General features: G+C 54.9%; 1 protein-coding gene and 1 long non-coding RNA gene across 3 annotated transcripts; both read left to right on the top strand.

Annotated features, from left to right (window-relative positions):
* Positions 1-1,998: 1,998 nt before the first annotated feature.
* On the top strand, positions 1,999-23,510 carry TCF25 (transcription factor 25). Of its 2 annotated transcripts, none has more exons than XM_027513758.1 (18): positions 1,999-2,404; positions 10,107-10,271; positions 11,026-11,097; positions 11,494-11,609; positions 11,949-12,014; positions 14,738-14,820; positions 15,640-15,770; positions 15,866-15,965; positions 16,414-16,507; positions 17,536-17,628; positions 17,746-17,851; positions 18,753-18,912; positions 19,630-19,717; positions 20,195-20,353; positions 20,448-20,538; positions 20,940-21,019; positions 21,999-22,071; positions 22,157-23,510. In XM_027513758.1, the coding sequence occupies exons 1-18, from the start codon at positions 2,213-2,215 to the stop codon at positions 22,313-22,315; spliced, it is 2,028 nt and encodes a 675-aa protein (XP_027369559.1). In that variant the 5' UTR covers positions 1,999-2,212; the 3' UTR covers positions 22,316-23,510. The 2 variants fall into 2 exon arrangements, with proteins under 2 accessions (XP_027369559.1, XP_027369558.1); XM_027513757.1 differs by having other exon boundaries at positions 11,491-11,609.
* LOC113875411 lies at positions 2,662-5,733 on the top strand. The gene is made up of 2 exons (XR_003506242.1): positions 2,662-4,405; positions 4,505-5,733. It is a non-coding gene; the product is annotated as an uncharacterized LOC113875411 (long non-coding RNA).
* Positions 23,511-23,830: the final 320 nt, after the last annotated feature.

Below are 23,830 nucleotides of genomic sequence, written 5' to 3'. Positions count from 1 at the left end.
GATCTCTACTGCTGTTGTCTAGGCAGAGGGTTCGCTCAGGACCTGCAGAGCTGGGGGGAATGTACGCGTGGGCACCCAGGTGCTCTGCAGTGGGCTTCTGTGGTCACCCCATCTTACAGATGAGGAAGCTGAGGCTCAAAGAGGTGAGGGAACTGAACAAGATGCACAGCCAGGCCTGCTGGATGCCAGGCTCTAAGGCCTGAGGAGACCCCAAGGGACAGAACGTGCAGCAGTCGGGCCTTCCGGTGAACTGCTTTCTTTCCCCAGCTGGGATCTAGGGACACTGAGTGACACAGAGAGAGCAACCAGGAACAACATCCAGTTCCCAGACTTGTTCTAAGCACTTCCTGTGCAGGGAGTATTATTCCCATTTTAGATTGAGAGAACTGGCACAGAGACGGTAAGGAATTGCGCCCAGTCACACAGCCAACAAGGAGAAAGCACCTCCAAGGGCAATAACATCCCCAAGGGCAGATAATCCTGCAGGTGAGGAAGCAGGCAGGGGACACATGCAGGTCCATGCTCCCAATAAGGAGAGACTTGGGTTCTAATCCTCACAGGGATACCGTGAAATGAAAGCCACCTTGGGACAGCTGGGCTAAGCCAGGAGGGCCCATATGGCTCCAAGGTGAGGTCAGGAGGGAGGGTCTAGGGTTCCCAGTGCTCCTACAGCCTGGCTGCTATGGGTTCGCCTCCTGCTGAACCCAGGGGAAGCAAGCTGTAGTGTCCACCCAGCAAACCTGCCCCACCTCCGCTCACCTAATGTACCTCCTGACAGGGAGGGTGCTTGCTCTAGAACTGTTCACAACCAAGCTTCCAGCTCAGGCCAGGCCTTTGGGAATACTGGGAGAGACTCAGGCCCAGAGTTTCCTGTTCAGGGAGGGCACCCCTCACAGTTCCTGGGCAGTCTTAGGGACTTAGGGACAGCAGAGCAGGAAGCAGCTTTAGGTGACACCCCCACGTTTCCATCCACAGGTGAGATGACAAGCCTGCATAAGCTAGTCACATCTGGGACTAGCCTAGCCCTGCACAGGAGGGTGGCCTGGAGGTACTGTGTGTGAACTTAACTCTTAGTGGCTGGATTGGGGCCGGGGTGGGGGTTGAGGCAGCAGCCACGTGCCAGCCACGGTGAAGGAGCCCCAGGTCCCAGGGACTAGCATGGCTATCCGACCAGCGGTGTGGGCACTGGCACACACCCCTGCCTCCCTCTGGGTCCTCGCCAGCAGTCTTCCTCATCTGAGCTTTGGAACCGCAGGCAAGAAGGAAGAAAGACCTACGTTCTACGTGGGCCAGTTCCCTTACCTATAAACGGATGGATATCGACCTTCTAGGGCGACGTAAGAACTCAGTACAGGGATCGGCCTGGTGCCGCAGTCAGAGTCGTCCGACTGACCGTGGCCCTTTGCTCTCCTCCGTCAGGGAGGGAGGGCCCATTTCCACGCAGATCAAGATTATCTTGCCCTCGCGTTTGGAGCTCTGCAGGGCAGGGTTTCTCAAATCTGCTTGCACGTTCTAGTCCCCTGAAGATCTCACGTCGGTATTTCTAGGGGAGGCGTCGACCTTCACTGTAAACCGCCCCCACTCCACGCCCGCCCTGGGAGGTTATGACACACGGCCAGAGTGGCGAGCCTCCACATTAGATCACGGATTCCCCCATCCAGATATGCGGAAGAATCACCGGGGACTCACTAATGACGACAAGGGCAAATTCCTAGGGCGAACCCTAAGGGTCGGTTTCAGCCTGTCCAGGGAGGGGAGTCCAAAGGACCTGTCCAAAGGACCTTCATCTTCAGCATGTCCAGTCCGCAACTTTGGGAAGCTCCTCAGCTTGGAGACGCCTACTTTTAAGGAGGACAGAACGGTCTCGCGGGCAGCCTCATAGGCGGCCGGCACGGGATGGCCCCGCCTACCCCAGGTGTTGCCTGGACCCAGCCGACCCACACTGCGGGCTGGAGGCTCGGAGCCCCACCCCGCCCAGAAGACCCAGAGACACGAGCCCGTGTGGCTCCCAAGTCGCGCGAGAACTCTCCCGGAAGTGTCAGAGCCTTTTCTAATACTATCGACAACAGAGAGGAAGTTCCGCAAGGCAGCAGCGCGCAGACGCGACACGCCAGCCTCGCGCCACCGCGCCTTAAATGCGCAGGCGCGCCAGCTGCTCTCTTTTCTGCTCTTCCTTCTGCCTGTCTCCAGACGTCAGCGGCTGTTGGGTCCTATGTCGCGCCGGGCCCTCCGGAGGCTGAGAGGGGAACAGCGCGGCCAGGAGCCCCTCGGGCCTGGCGCCCTGCAGTTTGTCCTTCATGATGACGATGATGTGGAAGAAGAATGCCCAAAGCGGGGTCCAGGTGGCCGGCGCCCCCGGGGCGCAGGGAAGGAGGGAGTCCGAGTCAACAACCGGTTCGAGCTGGTGAGACGTGGGGCTACCTGGGGTGGGGGCAGCAGGTGGGGGCGGTGTGCGAGGCGGGCCAGTGACGTCACGGGGCGGGGCGAAGAGGGTCTGGGCTGCAGTGGGGAGGGCGGGGCGAAAGAAGTGGGCGGTGACCTGAGGCCAGGGGGTGGAGCTACGTTGGGTTTGTGCCGCGGTGAGGGGAGGGGCCATAGCGTTCAGGGGCGGGGTAAGTAGGGTCCAGGCTGCCGCGGGGTGGGCAGGGCCTGTCATGGGGGCGGGACCGCGGTGTGGTGGGCGGGGCATCACTCCCATAGACTCGGGGCTCCAACTCTGATTTCAGGGTTAAGTATCTCCTCCGCGGTGCCGTCGCAGGGCCTTCGCAAATGTTCTCACAACCCAGTACTCTGTGCCTCTCCCTTGCTCGTCGCTTCATCTCCCACAGCAGGTGCCAGGCACCGAGAAATAACGCCCCCACCCTGGGTTCTCCAAAGCTCTGGCTTCAGACTGTAATTTTATTTTTTTTCTTTTGGCTGCGTGGCTAGTGATATCTTAGTTCCCTGACCAGGAGTGAACCTGGGCACTTGGCACTGAGAGCTTAGAATCCTAACCACTGGACTGCCAGGGAAAACCCAACTGGGTCTGTAATTTTGCATGTGCTGGTTCTGGCTCCTCCGACTCCCCTGTGTAGCAGGTAGCATGTCTGCTTCCTGTGCCCAGCACACACCTGGGGCTCCACACTACTGCCTAGCGATTGGAGGAGTAGCAGTAGGTCTGAAGATCTGGGAGAAAACACCTCTCTCTTGGTCTGGCTCCCAACTTCACAGGAAGGTGGCACGTTAGGACCCATCCTAAGACAATGGGGAGTGTAGGCCGCCCGTCCCACACAGGAAGTTTGGTTTAATGGTTGTCCATGTCTCTCTAAGGTGAGAAAGCCTCACTCCAGTTTCTGCTGGGGGTGGCATGAAATCTGTCTTCAAAATCTCTGGATTCTCTGTCCACCTCTTCTGAGCCTCCCCACACCCTTGTTTCTTGTCATTTCTTTCTTTGTAACTTTTTATTATGGAACATTTCCAACACATGCAAAAACAGTGTGTTATAAGTAACCTTCATGTTCCCCCTACCAAGCTTCCCTGGCTCCCCACATACAGCCACATCTGGTTGTTTTACCCCAAGGCTCTCATCAAATCATTTATCCCTAAATTTTGCAGTTACTTTTGACTTGTCCCAAAACCCTCAGGGCTTCTTTCCATCCCACTTGTTCACAGTCTGAAATGGGTTTTGCTGGAGTTGGCCATTTTCACGGATCTTCTGTCAGGGTAATTTCTCCTTATTCTGACATCCTCCAGGTTTAGTCTTTTTTTTTTTTTTTTAAGTCAAACAATAATAAGTTATTTGGAGAACATTCACACATCCCAGGCACTCGTGTGATGTTGTGTGCCTTACTGTTTGCCCAGGTCATGTTGTCCCCATTGTACAAATGAGGTAGTAAGTGACACCCACTGTGTAAATCCAGGCTTGATGACTTACAGTTGTACTCTTAACCATGCCCTGGTATTTGTCTCTGAGGCATAGTTAGTGTCCCTTCTGAAGAAGAATGGAAAGTAGAATGGAAAGATGGACAGTAGGGCAGGGTATGTGGGATAAATGGGGGAAAAGGCAGGTTCTTCTCTGTGTGAACAGAGGGAAAGGATGCTTATGTGGAGCCCCATGAACTCAGGTCAGGGGACCAGTGGCTGCACCTGTCTGTCTGTGCTGTGTGTGTTCCCTTGTGCTTTCCGGTAGGACACTGATGTGGCCGGCACAGACCTCCATCGTGGTCTCTGGATTCACACCTCACCTCCCATCGTCCCCTTTAGATGTTCTGCAGACATCTCAGACATGGTGTGTCCAAGCTTCAGCTGCCTTCTGCCTTCTCCAGCCCTCCCTGACTGTTGAGGGAGCTCCACTCTCCTGTCACTAAGGCCAGCAGCCTGGAAGCACCCATGACCTTTCTCTCTCACACACCACATGCAGAGCCTGGTAAGGCCTGGACGGCTCCAGGCGCAGCGCCTGTGGGGTGGCCATCGCCTCCGCCTGAATCATTCTGACCACTCCTGCTCACCCTCTTGTCCTCTGCAGCCTGTCTGGACGCAGTAGCCACAGGGATCCTGTCAGGTCCATGTCTGCTGTCAACCCTGCTTCCTTATAGCCCCCGAGGGCCTGGGTCATGTTGCTCATCTGCTGGAGCCACAGGCCAGAAACACAGATCTCCTGCTATCCCCTCTGCCTGGGGATGCTGTTCCCCCTCTGTTCCCCCATCGCTCACTTCTCAGGCTTTGCTCAGATGTTGCCTTCTGAATCTTGCTCATCCTTCCCAATTTAAAATTACACCCCCCTCCCACTCCCGTGCCCGTTCTTCTGGTCTTTGTCCTTTTCCCATGGAGGTTTATCACAGAGGAAACCAGCCAAGTTACCTCCATGTTCTTTTTATCTTGTGCTGCTTGCCTCCCTCTGCCTTGTGAGAATGGAGACTTCATTGTTCCCCCGTGTGTCCCCACCCCTGGAGTGGCATCTGCCCCCGTGGGTGTGCAGGGAGGTTCTCTGAGGCCAGCCTGTGAGAGCCTGCACCTAACTTTGCAGTCAGAAGGACCCAGATTTGCATCATGGCTCCACCTGTCCTTACCTGTGGGAACTCAGATGGCATTCGTAACATATGTGAACATATGTGTCAGCTCCCCTGCTTCCTGCCCCATGGGATTGTCACAGGGGATCAGTGAACTCCATGCCAGGCACACAGCACTCAGCAGATGTTGGTATTAAATGATGTTAACAACCAAGAAAGGGTGTAATAGGACTTAAGTGGTTCCCCCACCATCCCTGCGAGTGGGAAGATCTCTAGGGTGTCTGTGACTGGGGCTGTCCTCTTTTCTGGCTCTTGGGTGAGTTTCCTTGGCCTTAGATTAGAAATCATCTGTCCTACCTCATTCCGAGTGGTTTTTGAAAATCCATTTTATTGAAATATAATGTATATGATAAACATGCCTGTTTTGAGGGCATAGTTTGAATTTTGCAGCATAACGTACTGCACAACTGTTACATAGTGTTGTGAAATAGAACTCACTAGTGTTTTGGGGTCAGGAACCACTTTGACAATTTGATTAAAACTACAGAAACTTTTGAAAACTGTCAAGTTTTACTCTATATCATTGAAAAGTTTTAGCAAGAAGACCATTTTGTTCCAGAGAATTGCATGAGTCTGTCTCTCTGTTTTCATGTACAATGCAGTAACCAGTCTCTGAAAGAAACCTCAATTTTAAAGGAAATCTAAAATTATGTAATTAAATAAAAACAAACTGCTTTCAAAATAAGCTTCATTGTTCAGGTTGCTATTGTTTGAGTGGAGTAAGAACTTGACGTTGTTCAGTGACTGCCGACTTGCCAATATGTGTCATCTTCGTCTTTGATGTCCAGTTCAGGAGCAAAATGCCTGGCTTCATATTCACAAATGCGTTTAATATCAGGTGGCGTTAGAACCTCAATAGCTGTTTTCACTGGTCAAGGGCACATTTGGATGAGGATTACCATAGTTTTCTAAGATTCTTCGTGTTAACGTCATGTCACATCAATTGTTTTATCCTCAAGTTTGTGAGAAAACCTTAGCAGAGATGGCCTCACTGATGCCAGTGTCTGCCTACAGTAGACAGTAGATGAGGCTTTGTACTCATTAACTACACACCATAGGGGTACTCTGTCAGTATCGCAGAGGTTTAATGTTTTCTCTCTTTAAATGGGAAAAATAACTAAAATAAAAGCCTTTTTGTTTTTTCAACCTGCAGGATCTTAGTTCCCTGATCAGTGATCAAACTCAGGCCCCTGCAGTGAAAGCACAGAACCCTAACCACTGGACTGCCAGGAATTCCCCAAAAGGCTTATTTTTGTAGAGCCAAAAATAATCTCTCAGTAAACCAAGCAGTGCATTAATAGAAACAAAAGTAAGGTTTCTACTTGAGCCCTGGCAGAATAACAGGTACTGAAGTAGCCCTCTTGCCCTAAACAACTGTAGGACCAGCAGAATACTGAACTAATCGTGTTCAGACATTAGACAACAAACGTTGCAGGTCTCAGGTCCCCAAGTCCCCTGTGCCAGCTTTCTGCTTGGAGACACTGTCCAGAGATTAGCACAGGGAGGCTGTCCCAGCAGACCACGGTGCTCTCGGTGAGTCGGGGGGTGAGGGGTAGACTAGATTTGGGGTCTGCAGAGGTGGCTTGAGTTAAGGGAGAGGGAGCTGGAAAGAGGGAGTTCTAGAAGCCTGCTTGGAGTCTTGGGCTCGATACCTGGCTGTTTGGGCATAGAACAGCCAGTGGAGGAGGGACAACACCAGAGATTGACCACCACTTGAGTTCATGGGCTTGGGAAGACATTCAGCTCTGACCAACCAGAGCAGAGAGGCCGCATAGAGAAGCCTGGTGATGAGTGGAGGCCTCCGAAAGGCCTTGCCGTAGGAGTAAGGCAGTCACCCTCCGGTGAAGAATGCCCTATGCCCGTCCTAAGGTAGCCTAAAGATAAAGTTTGGAGAAATTGTGCTAATCTGCAAGTAAACTTACTGCCTGCCTAAATAAATATCAACACTCTGTTAAAGAAAACTACAAAATCCAGTCATTCGGCAGTGTCAAATCATGACAATCAGTGCCCACTAAAAAATTACAAACACATGAAGAAGCAGGAAGATGTGATTTGTAATCAGGAGAAAAAGCATTCAGTAGAAACACACATGCTGATGACAGATGGTAAAATCATATACAAGCCTAAGACAAGATATAAATATGTTCAAGGATTTAAAGGAAATCATGAATAAAAATAAATAAATAAAGGAAATCATGAACATAATGAGGGAAAAAATAGAGAATCTCATTATAGAAGTAAAAACTATAAAAGGGCAAATTCCAGATGGGAAAATATTTACTATCTGGAATGAATAACTCAATGGTCTGAGTAGCAGATTAGATAATTGAGAAGAAAAGATCAGTGATCTTGAACTAAGGGCAAAAAAGGCCATCCAACGATCCAGAAAGGGGGAACGTGGTGGGAAAAATTAGTACTTTGTAGAGCAGTATCAGGTTGTTTAATGTCTGTAATTGGAGGAGCAGAACGGGAGGGGTTCTGCAGAAAAAGCCATCAATGAAATTGTGGTATAAAGCCTCAAATTTGACACAGAAGAAAGCCCCATAGATCCAAAATGTTCAACAGACTCCAAGTGGGATACAATTTAGCAACAGTTTAAATCATAATTGCTGAAAACCCATGGTGAAGAAAAGTCATAAAAGACGCTGGAGGTAAGAGACAGGTTGTCTATAGGAAAGCAATTACTGACCCACTCTGGCTCAGAGTGGGTCAGCATCCTTAAAGTGCATTCTATGTCCAGTGAAATGTTTATCACAAATGATTGTGAAATAAAAATATTTTCATAAGCACAAAAGCTGAGAAAAATGATTGCCATAAGGCCTACACTAAAAGAAATGTTAAAGGAAACTTCATTTTGAGGGTAAATGATACCAACTGGTAATGTGGATGTATGTGGCAGAGTGAGGAGTGCTGGATATGGTACATATTAGGGTAAGTACACAATGTTTTTTAGTGTTAAAATTTCTCTTAAAAGCAATTGACTGTTTGCCTCTTCTTACTATTTATTTACCTAATGGGGTTTTGATATTCTTTTATTTTCCTTTCTGTGAATGTTGTCATGAAGTTCTTTGTGCATTGAGCATGAGGACATGGGTTCGCTTCCTGGTCTAGGAAGATGCCACAGGCCAAGGGCCATGTAAGCCCGGGTACCACAACTGCAGAAGCTCACTCGCTGTGGAGCCCATTCTCCACAACAAGAGAAGCCCCAGCAATGAGAAGCTCAAGCACCATAAGTAGAGAAAGCCCACATGCAGCAATGATGAGCCGGCGCAGCCAAAAGTAAATCTTTTAGAAAAAGAATGAGACGACCCTCAGAAGCCGTACACTGTGGGACTAGACACAAGAAGACACTGGCCTGTGGGTGCAGCGTGCTGGGACAGTCAAAGTCATAGTGGTGAAAAGCCTAGGACTCGGCCGCCTGAGCCGTGGCCCGTGTTTCTGGGGTCATGGAAGGGCCTTGTCTTTCGACCAGAGTTTGGGTCACACACCTCCTCCAAAACTTGTCCTGTACATTCATTTCAAGAGTTTTAGTAAAAAGCTTCCTACCTCCAACAGAGATCCAGCCCCTCCTGCATCCTCACTATTAGTGTGCTTTGCGCCCTGTCTTACTGTGGATCCCAGAGTGCACACCGGCAGTGGACAAGAGCCTCTGGAAGTTGGCATCCATTTGGGACCTTGAAGCTGATGACCGACCTGGAGGCTCCTGGATGGCGAGTCGAACACGTCAGGGTGCTGGACAGCACCAGCCAGTGTGGGTAGCAGTGAAGCTGCCGATGTGCAGAGCCCTTGCGTCCTGCGTGCACAGACAGAGGTTTTCTTTCCGGGGAAGTTGATCTTGGCATGCTTGTTATTAATTGAAATTTCTCAAAACTTTCTCAGAGCTTCCAAAGGGGGCTCAAAAATGAGAGTTTGTTTGAAGGAAGTGAGCAGGACTTAAAAGAGAACCAGTCCCTAACTTCCCGGAGGTGCAGAATCCTAGACAAAGTGTGCGGGCCGTTCCTCCAGGACCCCCGCCACAGAGAAGAAACATCACAAGACCCTGCCTGTACTTCCTCCCTTTGTGGCGCTGGTGTGGGGAGCAGCCCCCCGCCCCTGCCGCTCCCCGTTTCCAGTCGTTACAGAAGAGCTGTGAATTTGAGGGACCGGCAAGCCATCACACAGCCTCATGCTTTGTCCCTGCCCCATGGGAACCTCTACTGCTGAAGACAGGAAACCAGGGCACCCATACAGGCGTATGTCCCTCCCTGAGACCTTCTGTGGGAGCCTGGGCCTGCGGGAGCAGGCAGTGCGCGGTCGCTGAGGACGTTGTCCCAGTTTTGTTTTGAAATCATCTTAGGGCTCTGGGGTTAGAGTGGATTTTATTTTTTATTTTTTGAGCTTTATGTTTTTTGGATGTTCTGAATCAAATGTGGTTTCATTTCTCTACTTTTGGACCTCAGCAAAGCAGCGTGGGGCCCTCAGATCTGGCTCGTGGAGCCTGGTGGTTGCTGCTGCGTTGCCTCTGGCTTGCTGGTTCGTTTACTGGCCAGAGGGCCAGAACTTGTCCCATGACTTGTCCCCCGCCCCTCTCGAGCGCGAGGATGTGTGTCTTCTGGGACCTACCATCCATCCAGATTTGGGTCCCTGAGGTTTGCGTGCATGCGTGTGTGTGGCTTATCCCTGTTCACCACCAACTGAGGTCCCATCCTTAACTCGTGCGTGTCGCCCACCTTCTCCCCAGCGCTGGTCCTATCTGCCGGTGTAGACCAGCTAGCTGGAGTCCAGGCAGGAAAAGGGAGCAGTGAGGCATTAGCTGAGCAAGTATGTTTGCAAACCGTCGCTCTGGAGTGGTGCTTGAGGGGGAGCACTTGTCACTGCTCAGCACAGATGATGTGGCCTCATGGCGCCCTTGCGTTCCCTGGGGACCCTAAACAGGTGATGTTCATGGTCCTCCCCTTTGCCACTTCAGTGACCTGACATGCACCCACCACCCCAAGACACGTGTGTCTCAGATTCACCTTTGTAATTGGTGACTAGGATGCAGCCCTAATGCCCTTGCTTCCCCATCTATGTTTCCAGATAAACATCGAGGACCTGGACGAGGCACCCGGGGTGAATGGGGAGAGGACAGACTGTCTGCTTGTGGATGCTGTGGTGTCAGGGAACAAGAGGAGGGCCCAGAGCGGGCATTCAGAGTCCACCAGGGGCGGCAATGCGGCAGACACAGCGGTTCCCTCAGAACAGGTGCGGCCCACCTTCCATCCCGCTGCTGTGCTCTGTGACTTGCCTGGCTCCCTGGATTGCCTTGGGAGCCATGATCAGACTCGCATGGACTTCTCGAGACTTGTGGTGGCCGGGGAAGGGCCACAAGTAGGGGCCTCTAGGCACGTCTTCCTGGCACAGGGCCTGCCTCCCACTTTCTGGGTGTGTTGTTTGCCACTGGGTGGATGCTCCTTGAAGAGACACATAGGCTAGGTTAGGGTTGGACGAGAAGGGGTCCCCATAGGAGGCCCCTCATCATTCACCTGGTAAGTGCTGACTGCAGGCCCATCTGTGCCCTCCAGGGACCTCTGGTGCAGCTGGGCACCACTGGTCTTGGGGTGTTGGGGGGCTTCCTTGAGGACCTTCGCACTGATGGAAGGAGGTGGCCAGGTGAAGGCACGAGAGATCTTGAGGCAGGGGGCCTTGCAAGTGGGAGGGGCCTGCTGACCGAGGTGGGGAGTGGCTGACTCGGTGAGGCACAGCAGCAGAGGGCAGGCGGGTGTATGGTCCAGAGCCCATGAGTTGTCAGGGACACCTAAGAAAGGCAGGGTGAGACCGGAGTCAGGGAGACTGGAGGAGGGTCAGCTGCTGGAGAGAAGTGGGTGTGTTCCTAGGGGATTCAGAAGGCAGGCTGCTGCCATCTTCCCCTCAGCTGACTGCCCCTCCCCCCAGCTAGTTCTTGGGTTTAAGATGTCCTCGCCTCTCACCATTGAATGAAATGTGCTTCTTTTGTTAGTCCAATACCTGTAGCAAACTCCGCAAGAAGAAAAGAAAACAGAAAAATAAGAAAAACGCAGGAGAAACCTCGGTATGTACAGCTGGCAGATTTCCTCTCTGTTCTTTTCTGTTTCTTGAGGTGGTGTTGAAAACAGGCCAGTGTTACTTGATATTTTGTTGACTATTCAGAGATTGGGGAAATGAGCAAACTTGTTCACTTAGATCCCAGAGGCTTGGAGCCGTCTGTGCTGTCCGTTTTCTGGCAAACATCTGAAACAGTGCAGACGCTGAGTCCCTTCCCGGTCCGTGGTTCTGACTGCCCATCTTACGACACACCTCTCCTTTTTCCTCGCTATTCCTGCAGTACATAGTGTTCAGAGTGGACTGTCTTTCAGGAAGGAGACACGATATAATACTTGCTTTTAGTGAAAGTAGATTTTGCCACTGATGCTCCGTTGGTGTGTGTGTCATTTGGGACTCTCAGCAGAATGGCCTGGAGGACATTGACCGCATCCTGGAGAGGATCGAGGATGCCAGCGGTGCCAGCCGCCCGGGCCCGCCCCCCCTGAGCACGAAGAAGCATGTCCTGTATGTGGAGCACAGGTGCGGCCGCGCGGGGAAGCAGTGGGCATGGGCGGTGCTGACCCAGCAGGACCTTTCTCTAGCTCTATGTGCCTGGGAATATTCCGAGTGTATGACCTCCTCTGCTCCTGTCCCTACCACCGACCGTGGCCTCCTTCCTTCCTAAGGCAGGGAAGACCCCTCGATTTCATGCCCAGCGAGTGGTGGCCAGCGTGGCCACAGGCTATGTGGTTGCAGAGAACGTCAGCAGGCAGGAGAGCGATTTTCCCTGTTGGGTTCTCATGTGACTTTCTAACATTCCCAGGATTGTTGTCAGAGCGCTCATCTTCATTTTTCTCTCTAAAATTTTCAATTCTCTAGACACTTGAATCCAGACACAGAGCTGAAAAGATATTTTGGTGCCAGAGCTGTTCTCGGGGAGCAGAGGTAAGGCCACCGCTGTGTTCTCACTGAAGGGGGCGGGGAGGGGCTTTAGAGCCACAGTGACCAGCGGAGTCCCAGGGCCTGAGGGGAACTGGGGAGAAGTCCTGCGGCCTTGCCGGTCGGAGCCGGGCTCCATCCCTCACTGCTGCTGCCCACCAGGGTCCTAATTTTACACAGCCTTGAAATCTCAGCCAGGTGCATTTTTGCTTTGCAGTCGAGAGCAACTCTAACCTGGAGTTCGGGTTCTGACAGAAGTCTGATCTTTGTGAAGTGGGTTCTGTGGCCACGGCCGTGTTTTCAAGGCCATGGGAGTGCCCAGAGCACTGTGATCCCAGGCTCTGTGGGAGGGGCTGTTCTGCCCTGTGCTCCCTTGCAGGCCCAGCCCCAACTGAGGGAATTTTCCCTCAGCCCAGGCTTTATCTTTTCTTTTTTTTTTTTTCTTTTTTAAAAGAACTTATTTTAATTGGAGGCTAATTACTTTACAGTATTGTAGTGGTTTTTGCCATACACTGACATGAATCAGCCATGGGTGTACATGTGTTCCCCATCCTGAGCTCCCCTCCCATCTCCCTCCCCATCCCATCCCCGTGGGTCATCCCAGCGTACCAGCCCTGAGCACCCTAGGCTTTATGTTTTCAAGTGCATGTTTCTGACTGTAGGACTCAATGCTTCTGTGAAAAACAGCCGCTTACTCCAGCAGCTCCAGGCCGGCTGTCTGCTGTGCATCCTGGGCCCGCGGGTCCTGCTGTCTTTCACGTGCCTGGTTTGCATGGCTGAGCTCTGGGCACCGTATAACAGGGCACAGGTGCTGGGGTGTATTTGACTGTAGCCCCTGCTGGCACTTGGCGTGGGGGTGCCACCCACTGCCCTCTTTAGAGTTGAATGTGGCTTCCTGCTCGGATCCATGGGAGGCGTGGGAGGCTTTAAAGACTGTTTTGATAACAAGGTGAAAAATAGTTATGTGTTGAGATTTGTTGGTTTGGTTTTTCTTGGCCTGGTTGCTCACCATGAGGGATCTTGGTTCCCCAGCCAGGGATTGAACCCACGACCCCTGCAGTGGAAGCACGGAATCTGAGCCACTGAGTTTCTCATTGTGTTTGCTTTATAATTTGATTTTGGTTTTGGTGTTCAGTTATTCAGGACACAGAGGTCTCTGACTTTGTCTTCCTTTTTGGAGTATTAAGGAAGAACGTTTTTAGCTCAAAACGTTGTCTTTTTCACCTGGGCTCCCCTGGGCTCGACCTTCCACCCTGCTTCCTTGCGTCCTCTGTTGGCCATCTGCCCGGTCGTTCTGTACCGCATCTTTACATGTTTGCCTGATTGTATTTCTGTGCAAATTACAGTTGTTAGTATACTAGTATTTAATAGCTCTGCATTTATGTTTTCAGTGGTAAATTGTACTTTTTATCCCATTTACTCCTTTGAACACTTAAGTCCTGTGTATAGGCTCCCCTGAGAAGCTGTGGTTTCTCCTGGGCCCCAGGCCCCACGCGTCTCTGGCCATCTTGAAACCTCCTGGTGCCCTGTGCGCCTCACCTTCTCTGCCGCTGGTGTCTGCCCCCCGCTTGGCACACCACCTCCCAGGGCAGCCTCTCCTGCCTGGCAGCCCCCTGCAGGGTTGGACCCTCCCTCGGATTCCTAGACGGGACAGTTCTGAGCATCTGGTTAATGCTTTTTTGTACACCTTACCAGTCACCCAGAACCATCCCACATTTCAGTTTCCTCCAGGTTTTGACCGCTGTTTTCTTAAGAGTTGTGTTTTCTCCTGTAGTTTTTTACTTTTTTTTTTGGAGTAAGTGGGATTTTAAAAAATTTATTTGGCCGCGTTGGGTCGTAGTTGTGCATGTAGGATCCTCGTTGTGAAATGCTGGATCTTTGGTTGTGGCCCATGGGCTCCAGAATGGGGAAGCTCAGCAGTTGTGACATGCAGGCCTGGTTGTCCTGCAACATGTGGGATCTTAGTTCCCCGACCAGGGATCAGACGCATCCCCTGCGTTTGAAAGGGAAGGCGGATCCTGAACCACTGGACCACCAGGGAAGTCCCAGATTTTTACTTCTGTGTTGGAAGAAGGGCCATACTTTTTCATCCCGTTCCTCACCCAATCCAGATTCTTACTTATTTTTTTTTCTTGATGAAATAATTCAAATAATCAAAGAATTATACAGAGAAATATAGGCGAGTCCACTAGGCCACTGCTGCTCAGTTCCGTCATAGAGGAGAAAGCCTTTGGTGTAACCAGGGCTGAGGGGAGGGCCTGGCGCCTGCAGCAGAGAACACCGCAGCAGAGAACACCGGCCTTTAAGAGATTGGGGGAGGGCTAGGGGAGGGAGCCGGGCCACGGCCCACTCATGCTGGTGTTTGTGTGGCTGGTTTTCTCTCTCCAGAAGCGTGCTGGTGTTTGGGCACTGATGCCCCGTCCCTCTGGGGTTTGTTGGTGGACCCTATTCAGCGGGTCGTCGACCACGGAGGCCAGCACATCTGCAACTCGTTGCAGGCTCCCTCTCTCCTTGTCATCTTCACGTTAGGTTCCACCTTGTGCTGCTTTTTTTTTACCTTTCCTGCTGTTTCACTAGCCTGAGTTTCTTGTTTTTCTTACCTCTACATGTGTGGTTTGGTTGCTCGGATCACAGTCTGCAGTCCCATCTGGCAGCCTGACGGCTGTTGTCCAGTTTATATGCTGTCCTTGCCTGCCGAAGTAAAGCCATGCCCTGTCCATTCTCCCCAGGCCGCGGCAGAGACAGCGCGTGTACCCCAAGTGTACATGGCTGACCACCCCGAAGAGCACGTGGCCCCGGTACACCAAACCAGGTGAGGGAGGGGGGCCGCCAGGCTCTGTGTGTGCATGTGCTCCCAGGGGCTCCAGCATCTGGGCTCAGACCCCACCACCGTCTGTCTTCTCAGCCGTGTGGTAATCCGCTTTGCTCCACCTTCTCCCTTTGTGCTGTGGGTCCTGCCGCACAGGAACCAGTAAGTTCATTCTTTAGCTGTGCTGTTCTGTGTTCGGTTGCAAACTCACAAGTGTACAGAATTCATAGAACAGCTGCAGAGCAGAAAGGTTTGGATGTGGAGCAGTGCCCTGCTGGGGGCTTGGCTGTGTGGCGTGACGGATGGGGGTGCCCTGGGGCCTGGGGTGCCCTGCGAGGCCCCTTGTGCCCAGTGAGGGCCTGGTGGACACCTCGTCCCCCTGGCCCTTCCCTCCCACGCTCGCAACAGCGGCCCCTGAGTGCAGGCAGAGGACACAGTGCCACGGGGTCCTGTTGGGCTGGAGTAGACTTTGTCAGAGACTGTGGCTAAGGGCATCCCCCGACCCTGACGGGTCTCACGAAGGTGCCGAAAGAGATGAAGTTGTCAGGCTTCTCAGACCCTGGACCTGGCACCCAGCGTCAGCATAGGAGCAGAGGGTGTCATGAGTTAGCAGTCCCTGTCGCCTTGGGGGTGGCATCTGGATTCTGACTTTAAGCAAACCATGTCCAGGGCTGACCAGGTTGGGGGGTTGGGGCGGGCTCTGCATGTCCCCCTGTTGTCCACCTTTCTCGGGGGAGAAAGGGTAGAAGGGGCGTCGGAGGTGTGGCCTGAGCCACGGGCAGTCGGCTCTGGGCATCCTGATGTGGGCAACCCCCACCCCAGGTCTGTCGATGCGGCTGTTGGAATCCAGGAAAGGCCGCTCAGTCTTCGCCTTTGAGCACAGCGAGGAGTACCAACAGACGCAGCACAAGTTCCTGGCCGCCGTCGAGTCCATGGAGCCCAATAACATTGTGGTGCGTTGGTACCCTGGTGTGGTCCTGGGGGCGTCCGGAGGCCCGGGGCCTGCCTGGGTGTCATCTTGTCAGCACGCATCCCCCCTCCCCCATAGGTCCTGCTCCAGTCAAGCCCCTACCATGTGGACTCGCTCCTGCAGCTCAGCGACGCATGCCGCTTTCAGGAGGACCAGGAGACGGCACGCGACCTCGTGGGTAAGGCCGGCCAGCAGCCAGCACCTGCCTGCATATAGGCGGGGACGCTCTCTAAATACAGCTTTATGGACCTAGTGTACACACAGCTGTTTAGCCACACCCCTGCTGATACTAGATCATTCCCATGGGGTGTCAAAGGACCTTGACCATCAGCCGTCACCTCCCCTCCCCCGCCCCAGCAACCACCAGTCCGCCCTCTGTCTTTGAACTGTCCTGTGAATGGAATCTCGACCTGTGTGTCTCGGCCTGGCTTCTTTGATTTATCACGATGTCCTCAGGGTTGACCTGTGTGAGCCCTGTGTCAGCATTTCATCCCTTCATTCATTCTCCCAGCCGGTTCCCACCCTGGCTCCCGGGAGTTGGCCCCTGGGGGCATCTGGGTTTCTTGAGGGGTGTGGCCAAGTCACGACTCCCTTGTGACTGACGCCCGCTGTGTGTTGGCCGGCAGAGCGTGCGCTGTACAGCATGGAGTGTGCCTTCCACCCCTTGTTCAGCCTCACCAGTGGGACCTGCCGGCTGGACTACCGCAGGCCTGAGAACAGGTGAGCCGACCGCCCGGGGGTTTGTGGGCCTCTGTGTTCCCTTGCAGGGGTCATAGGCGTCACGACGTGAGGGCTGGACAGTCTATGGGGGCACCACTGTGATCCTCGGGTATCTCACTGTGTCTAAAGCTTGGATGCAGGAGGGCTGGGCCCAGGGATGGACAGGACCGGCTGGCCTGGGGTTGACACTTGTGCGCAATAGGACGGAAACCATCAGCCATTTCACCACATGGGACCTGCAGTTGTACTTCCTCTTGTGTCTGGACTCAGGATCCTTTGGAAAGCCTATGGGCAGGCGTGCATGTTGGCACTGCGAGTGAAGTCATCATGTCCATGTGTGGTGGTTGGTCACACACGCATGTGGGACCCTCTTCCTGCAGATGCCCCTCCCCCGAAGCCCCCACTCAGCAGCGCAGCCTCCCTCCTGGGCCTCCGCCTCAGGGCCCTGCACACGTGGACAGGCTCCACAGCCCAGGCTCCCTCTCCACCCTCCTGTCGTGTCCCACGTGGGCTGGGTCCCCTGAGCTGGGGGCTGTGCTGGGCCCCAGGGCACCGGGCCAGTCCTGAACTTTCTCTCTTGCATTTAATTATATGAGCTCTCTCCAGTGAAACTCTTTAGTTCTTTGAGATGCTGAAAACACTGACGTTCCTGGCATTAGCAGGCATTAACAGAGCAGTGGTGACAGTTGAAATTGGAGGATAAATGAAGATGGTGATTACAGTTGGAGGTGTTAAGTCTCTTCCCTTAAACAAGATTTATTTTTAAGAGAAAGCCTAAGAAGATGGAGGTCTCCACTAACACATCAGCTTGGTTTTCTGTCCGTGCTCCCACATGTGACTGCAGACAACAAGCAGAGTCACCTTCTCTGCAGACAGGACCCTGGCGAATGTTGGCGCTGATTAGGCCACACGGGATACGCCAGCGCAGCCCGCGGGCAGAGGGTGGACGCGGCGTCGGACGAGGCGCCGAGCGACGTGCGGTGTGGCCTGCTGCCGCGCTCGTTCACGAGGAACTGTCTTGGGTCTAGGAGCTTCTACCTGGCCCTCTACAAGCAGATGAGCTTCCTGGAGAAGCGGGGCTGCCCACGCACGGCGCTGGAGTACTGCAAGCTCATCCTCAGGTAGGGCTGCCGCTGCTCCCCAGCCTGGGGCTGCAGCCCGTGGGCGTCCGCGCTGGCCCACTCTGGGTTTTGTCTCCCTCTGCCTGCCCTGCTCACCATGCTGCCTCCCCCTGGAAGCCTGGAGCCGGACGAGGACCCCCTGTGCATGCTGCTGCTGATCGACCACCTGGCCTTACGAGCGCGGAGCTACGAATACTTGATCCGCCTGTTCGAAGAGTGGGAGGTGGGTATGCGCACAGGCCAGGCAGGGTGGGCCTCCAGGGAGACTCTGGGGCAGACCCTAGTGCTCCTGCCTCTCTGCCTCGCCACCTGCTTACAGGTGAGTGCAAGCGCAGAGGAGGCCTGGGGGAGGGGATGGCCATAGACCCCTGGACACGTTGGTGCCAGAGGGGTCTGAGACTGGGCAGGAGTGAGGACACCAGCAGCCCCACTGATGGCCTTCAGGGTGGCTTCACACGCAAGCGTTGCTGTGTTAGGTGCACTAGGTTGCATGTAAGGTATTAGCATCAATTTCACCCGTTTTCTTTTAATTTGCTGCTAGAAACTGTATACTGATGGTGTGCTCCTGTTGGGTGGTGCTGTCTCGGGGGACACCTCCAGTCAGGAGTGGGTAGAGGCAGGAGGTGACAGCCGTTGCTGCTCTTTGAACTTCCTCATAGCACACGCCGGTGTGTAATTGAAGGCTAAATACATGGATCCCTTTGAACTCTGGGTCTGTGGTGTAGTTGGGCGAGGATCCCCACCCATGGGGTCTAGTTCACACAAGTTCCTGAGGTCACAGGAACATAGCTGCAGGGGCTGCCCCTGAATGTTTGGGGTGAGACCGTGGCTTCATCCTCCCAGAGCATCTTACATCGTGTGTGTTCTGCCCTGTGCCCGTAGGCAGGGTGGCGAGGGCCGGGCGTCAGCAGCCGTGGAGGTGGGGGGCGATTCCACTGCCCAGATGACCCTGAGCCTTGGGAAGGTGGGCATCTGGCCTTCCCTCACTCACCCGGCCTGCCTCTGTCCCCACACCTGGGTCCTTTTATTTGCCTTTCTGCACAGAGGAAGGGACAGTTTGCCCGTGCAAGCCATGTGCCCGTGAGTATCATCTTGAAGCCCCAAACTTCTCCTTCCCCTTGTAGGCCCATCGGAACCTGTCCCAGCTCCCAAACTTTGCCTTCTCTGTGCCGCTGGCCTATTTCCTGCTGAGCCAACAGGCAGACCTCTCCGAGCAGGAGATGAGCTCCGCGAGGGAGGAGGCCTGTGTCCGGATCCAGCAGGCGCTCACCATGTTCCCCGGAGGTGGGTGTGCCCTGCAGCTCTAGGCATGAGTGGGTCCCATGCTGGCCCAGCTCCCGATGATGCACCTGAAAGCCAACTGTGCTCTCAGAGCATCTGCGGGGCTTAGGGCGTCTTCACATATTGACAGTTCTAGCAGAACTTGTCACCTGAAGCGTACGCTTCCAGGGAGAGGGCACTAGGCTGGGTGTGACGGGAAGCAGGGTATCTGTCCTTGTCCTGAGGACCCCGTTCTCACTGGGTGAGGAGCTCGGGGTCAGGGTTGCCCTGGTTTTCTCTGATGACCTGCCGGTTTCCATGGGCCCCTGAAGTCTGGCTGCGTGGATGGGAAGAGGGCCCGCCGCCCCATCAGGCCCTGGTGGCGCTGCGGTCCTGTTCTGTGTGTAGTTCCCAAGGGGCTCCCTCCCCGGTACGAGCCTGCCTGCGGGTGGCCTGGTTGCTCGGGGCCTCCTGCTCATCTCAATCTGGCTCCATCCACGCATGGGGCTGCCTGGCTGGGTCTGAGGGGAGCTGACCTTGCCCCATTGAGACCCCTGCACAGGGAGGTCACCCGCTTCATGGGGAAGCCCCATAGGGCAGGTGGGCAGCTGTATGGTTGCCTGTCCCAGGGAGAGCGCTGGGGGAGGGTCTCTGATGACAGCGTCCAGCACACGTGCTCGGGAGTCTTGGGTGAGTTTCCTCGGCCTCAGCCCCTCAGGGTGCCGCCCTGCTCCCCCACAGTGCTCATGCCCCTGCTCGAGTACTGCAGTGTACGCCCCGACACCACCGTGGCCACGCACCACTTCTTCGGACCCGACGCCGAAATCAGGTACAGACTGGAGGTGCCTGGGGCCTGGGGAGCAACCACCTGGGTGTCAGCCTGGGGCCACTGCAGTGTGTCTGCTGGGCGAGCATAGTGTTGCTGTAGCTGTGCATGTGGTCCAGATGCCTGTGTTGCCACCTGCTGCCTTTTAAAATTTCTCATAATAAATGAAGGAAAACCTGTGACGGGAGCCAGGCACCTCAAGGCTGGTCAGTACACCAAGGCAGGTCCTCAGGTCTGTGTCCACAGGTGCACACTTTCTCCGAGTGTTTATGTTGTCATTGGGGAACTTGTTCTTAGTAAGGGTGCTCGCTGCACAGAAGGAAATGCCTGGGTGCCCCGCCCTGGGAGCCGCATCCCGGGACAGCAGCCCCCTCGGGGCAGCCTCCTTCTGCTCGGGGTTGCCAACAGCCTGGGACCCCCAGAGCACCAGTGGGCCCATGGAGCTGGCCCACAGGGTCTCACAGTCCCCGCTGCCCACAGCCAGCCGCCCGCCCTGAGCCAGCTGGTGAGCCTGTACCTGGGGAGGTCACACTTCCTCTGGAAGGAGCCGGCCACCATGAGCTGGCTGGAGGAGAATGTGCACAAGGTTCTACAGGCGGTGGACGCCGGGGACCCTGCCGTGGAGGCATGTGAGAGCAGGTGAGCTGGGGCGTGGGAGCAGGCAGTGCGGAGGGCCGGCCTCTCTCGTGGGGCTGCAGCCTCCTGCAGCGCCACCCTCGTCTCCCGGCCCCAGGCGCAAGGTGCTGTACCAGCGGGCGCCCAGGAACATCCACCGGCATGTGGTCCTGTCTGAGATCAAGGAGGCTGTGGCCGCCCTGCCGCCGGTAAGGAGAGGGCTGACCGCAGGCTCTGTCCCTCCAGCAGCTCTGCCCCCAGGTCATGGTCCATGCAGAGCCCCCTGAGAGGCAGAGCCGTGCCTGCAGCTTCCGTGATCTTACGGGGTACAGAGTGGTGACCCGGCGGCTCAGGGCCCACGGCCTGTAGCCAGCAGCCCTGACATTTGGGGGGAGTCACAGCACCTGTGAGCGGAGGCCTTGTGATTCCCACACATGTGCTTGTCCCGGGTTCACCCCGATCCTCAGAGCAGACAGGCTGAGTGTCCTGGTGGAGGAAGCCCCCCGCCCCAGACTTCCCCGACAGGGAGTGCGGCCCACTCTCAGCAGAAATGTCTGGTCCAGAGTCGAATCAGTTGAAAGCAGCCCATGCTCTTTGTCCCTTTCCGTAGGATGTGACCACACAGTCTGTGTTGGGCTTCGACCCTCTGCCCCCACTGGACACCATCTACTCCTACGTCAGACCAGAGAGGTACTTCTTTCTTTGCTCCTAGGCTTGCACTGCTCCGAGGTCAGTGCTGGGGCTCGGAGGGTCTCAGAAAAAAGAGTCAGCCTCTGCTGGCCGTGTGTTTTCACATATCTGTCCACCCAAGGGCGTTTCTCTGTCAGGTCTGGAGCAGGTGGTGGATACAGTGGGACATGGGTATCGAATCCAGGAGTAAACGTAATCAGAACTGGTGTAAGAACCTGGAGGAGACAGCTGTGAGCCTGGGTTGTGAGGAGCAGCTGGTTTCCCGTGGGAGCTTCAGCCCGTGCAGGGCCCCAGGGACAAGCATCCGGCACAGCCAGAGGCTGGGAAGGAGGCCCCGAGGCCCAATTGTCCAGGCTGCTCCAGAATCGTGTCGGAGACAGGCTTTTTTCCCTTTCCTTATGGCCTTTAGCACTGAGTGAGTAAGTGCTTCACTTCACGCAGAGCCCACCTCACAGTCCCCAGCCTAGGAGACTCAGACAGACTTTCTCATGTCCAGGGCTCAGGTGGAGGTATTTTCTAGAGCCAGGTATTTTTTTCCTCCGTTGAAGTATAAAACTTAGAGTACACGTTCATAAATACAGTCCACAGTTAAATTGTCAGTGGATTAAGATGAAAATTATTAATGATGAGTATCAGAAGGCTCAAAACCAAGCTGGCATGTGGGGTGTGGTCCCACTAAGGACAGTTGGGGACCATCCTGGCTCCAGGCGCCCAGAAAGTGCAGGAGGCCCCCGAGATGCACTTGCTAACATCGTCTCTCACTGTACAACTCGGAGGGAAGGACGCTTGGAAACACAGCTTTTCTCAAGATGCAGTGGGGCTTGGCTGCAGTGGCCCCGCTTTGTACTCTGCTCAACCAGCCTCGTTCCAAAGGGCCAACCCTGCTGTAGATCCCCTTCCCCCCTCAGGCCCCAGCCTTCATGGGGGCTGCCCTCCCAGCCCACCAGGCCTTTCTGACCATCCTGACTCCCTCCTGCAGGCTCAGCCCCATCAGCCACGGAAACACCATCGCCCTCTTCTTCCGCTCACTCCTGCCCAACTACACTGTGGAGGTATGTGGCGTCAGCCCACAGGGCGCCAGCCTGAGACTGGGTGTTGGGCCTGGAGGCCTGGCTCAGACGAGTCTCGTTTCCACAGGGGGAGCGACCGGAGGACGGGGGGCCCGGGGGTCTGCACCGTGACCAGGGCCTGAACAGACTGATGCTGGCTGTGCGGGACATGATGGCCAACTTCCACTTCCACGACCTGGAGGTGCTGCCCGAGGAGCACCCTGAGGGCGACGGGGAGTGGGACTGAGTCCAGCGGGTCGCACGCCCCAGCGCTGCACAGTTGTGCTCCAGGTTCTGTTCTGGTCGGATCGGCCAGGTCGCCGCCTGCTCTGCTCTTCTATAAACTACGTGGGTTGCACTCTGCTGCGTGAACTCTTCTTTCCCAGGGCTGCAGTCGCCGACCCCAGCTCCCCTCACGGGCAGGACCTCGCCGCCACTGCCCTGCTGCCCCGGGGCATCACAGGGCCAGAGTCCACGCTGGCTTCAGGGAACGCGGGTGGGTGTGGAAGCCAAGAGATATGTCTTGGGAAGATTGCTCATCTTGGCAGCTCTGGGGAGTGAACGAGGCAGAGACTAGGGGGCACTTGATCTGGGGGCAAATGGACTGAGGGGTGGAGAGGGCGAAGACCAAGATGCTTCATCCAGGATGCGTCCTAGCACTCGAGTGACAGCTCAGAACCACACGGGCCACCTGTGACTGAGGACGCTGTGTGGTGGTACAAGGATCCAGGCCACCGAGGTTGAGTCCCACTGGGTCCTCTTGTCTACTGAGCACCCTCCCGGCCCTGACCTCTGCCCACAGAGGCTGCCTGTGTGCTCCAGGGCAGCATCTGGGCCCCAGGCCGGTCAGTGTGGCAACAGGTGTGACCTAGTCATCTCCCATCAACAACCACTCAAGTCCGTTCCATCGCCCATCTTCCAGGAAGTCCAAGGCATCCTAGTGATGTGAGCTCACCCTCCAGCCGTTCCCAGGTGAGGGGCACCTGAACACCTGGCAAGGACCGCGCCCTTCAGACATGATGCTGTGAGCTAAACTTCCCACCATCCACACCTAGCTCCAGAGACCAGGCCTGCCCTGGAGCCACACGGCCCCCACCAGTGTGGCCTGTGATAGACTGCCCAGTAACAGTCTGCTGGGCATCTTCTGGGAAGGGACTTGCTCTCTGAAAATGACAGGCAAGCAAGGAGAGCTTGGTGCCCTGCCTCTTTCAACTTTAAATACATTTAGGTGGGGCTGTGATGTATGGAGCTACAGCAGCCATCTTGCAACCAGCAGTCCAACTTTATGATGAAGAGCCAGGGTCCTGGGATAGTGAAGCAGAGGCTGGGCCCAGGCCTGCTGCCCACACAGTGCTTAGCCATGCTGCTCTGGCTGCTAGAATTAGACAGCCAGGGCCCTTACATCTAGACATCTGTGCTATAAAGTCTCACCTGATCACTCAGACCTTGTGTTGCTCATGGATTGCTGTTGTACTCTTTCCTACCAAGTCACACCACACCTCAGGTCTTCAGCATGAGCACCAAAGAAGGGGCACAAAAGCCCCTCCCTTCCCCAAGTTCAAAAGAAAATAGACAGTTCTTGAACCAAGACCCTATGACTTGACTCTGGGCCAGGCCTTGCTGAGCTCTCCCTGCGGGGTGGGGCGGGGTGGGGAGTGGGGGTTCGGCAGCACATTCCCCATGGCTGCCCTCGGGTGACCCCTTGAAGGTGGGCCACTCTGGTGTGACTGGCTGCATGCAGGCACCCCTCAGCTCTGCAGGC

The sequence above is a fragment of the Bos indicus x Bos taurus genome, chromosome 18 (genome assembly GCF_003369695.1).
Source record: "Bos indicus x Bos taurus breed Angus x Brahman F1 hybrid chromosome 18, Bos_hybrid_MaternalHap_v2.0, whole genome shotgun sequence".
In the NCBI taxonomy this organism is placed as follows: Eukaryota; Metazoa; Chordata; class Mammalia; order Artiodactyla; family Bovidae; genus Bos; species Bos indicus x Bos taurus.
This window is presented reverse-complemented; position numbering and strand designations above follow the sequence as displayed.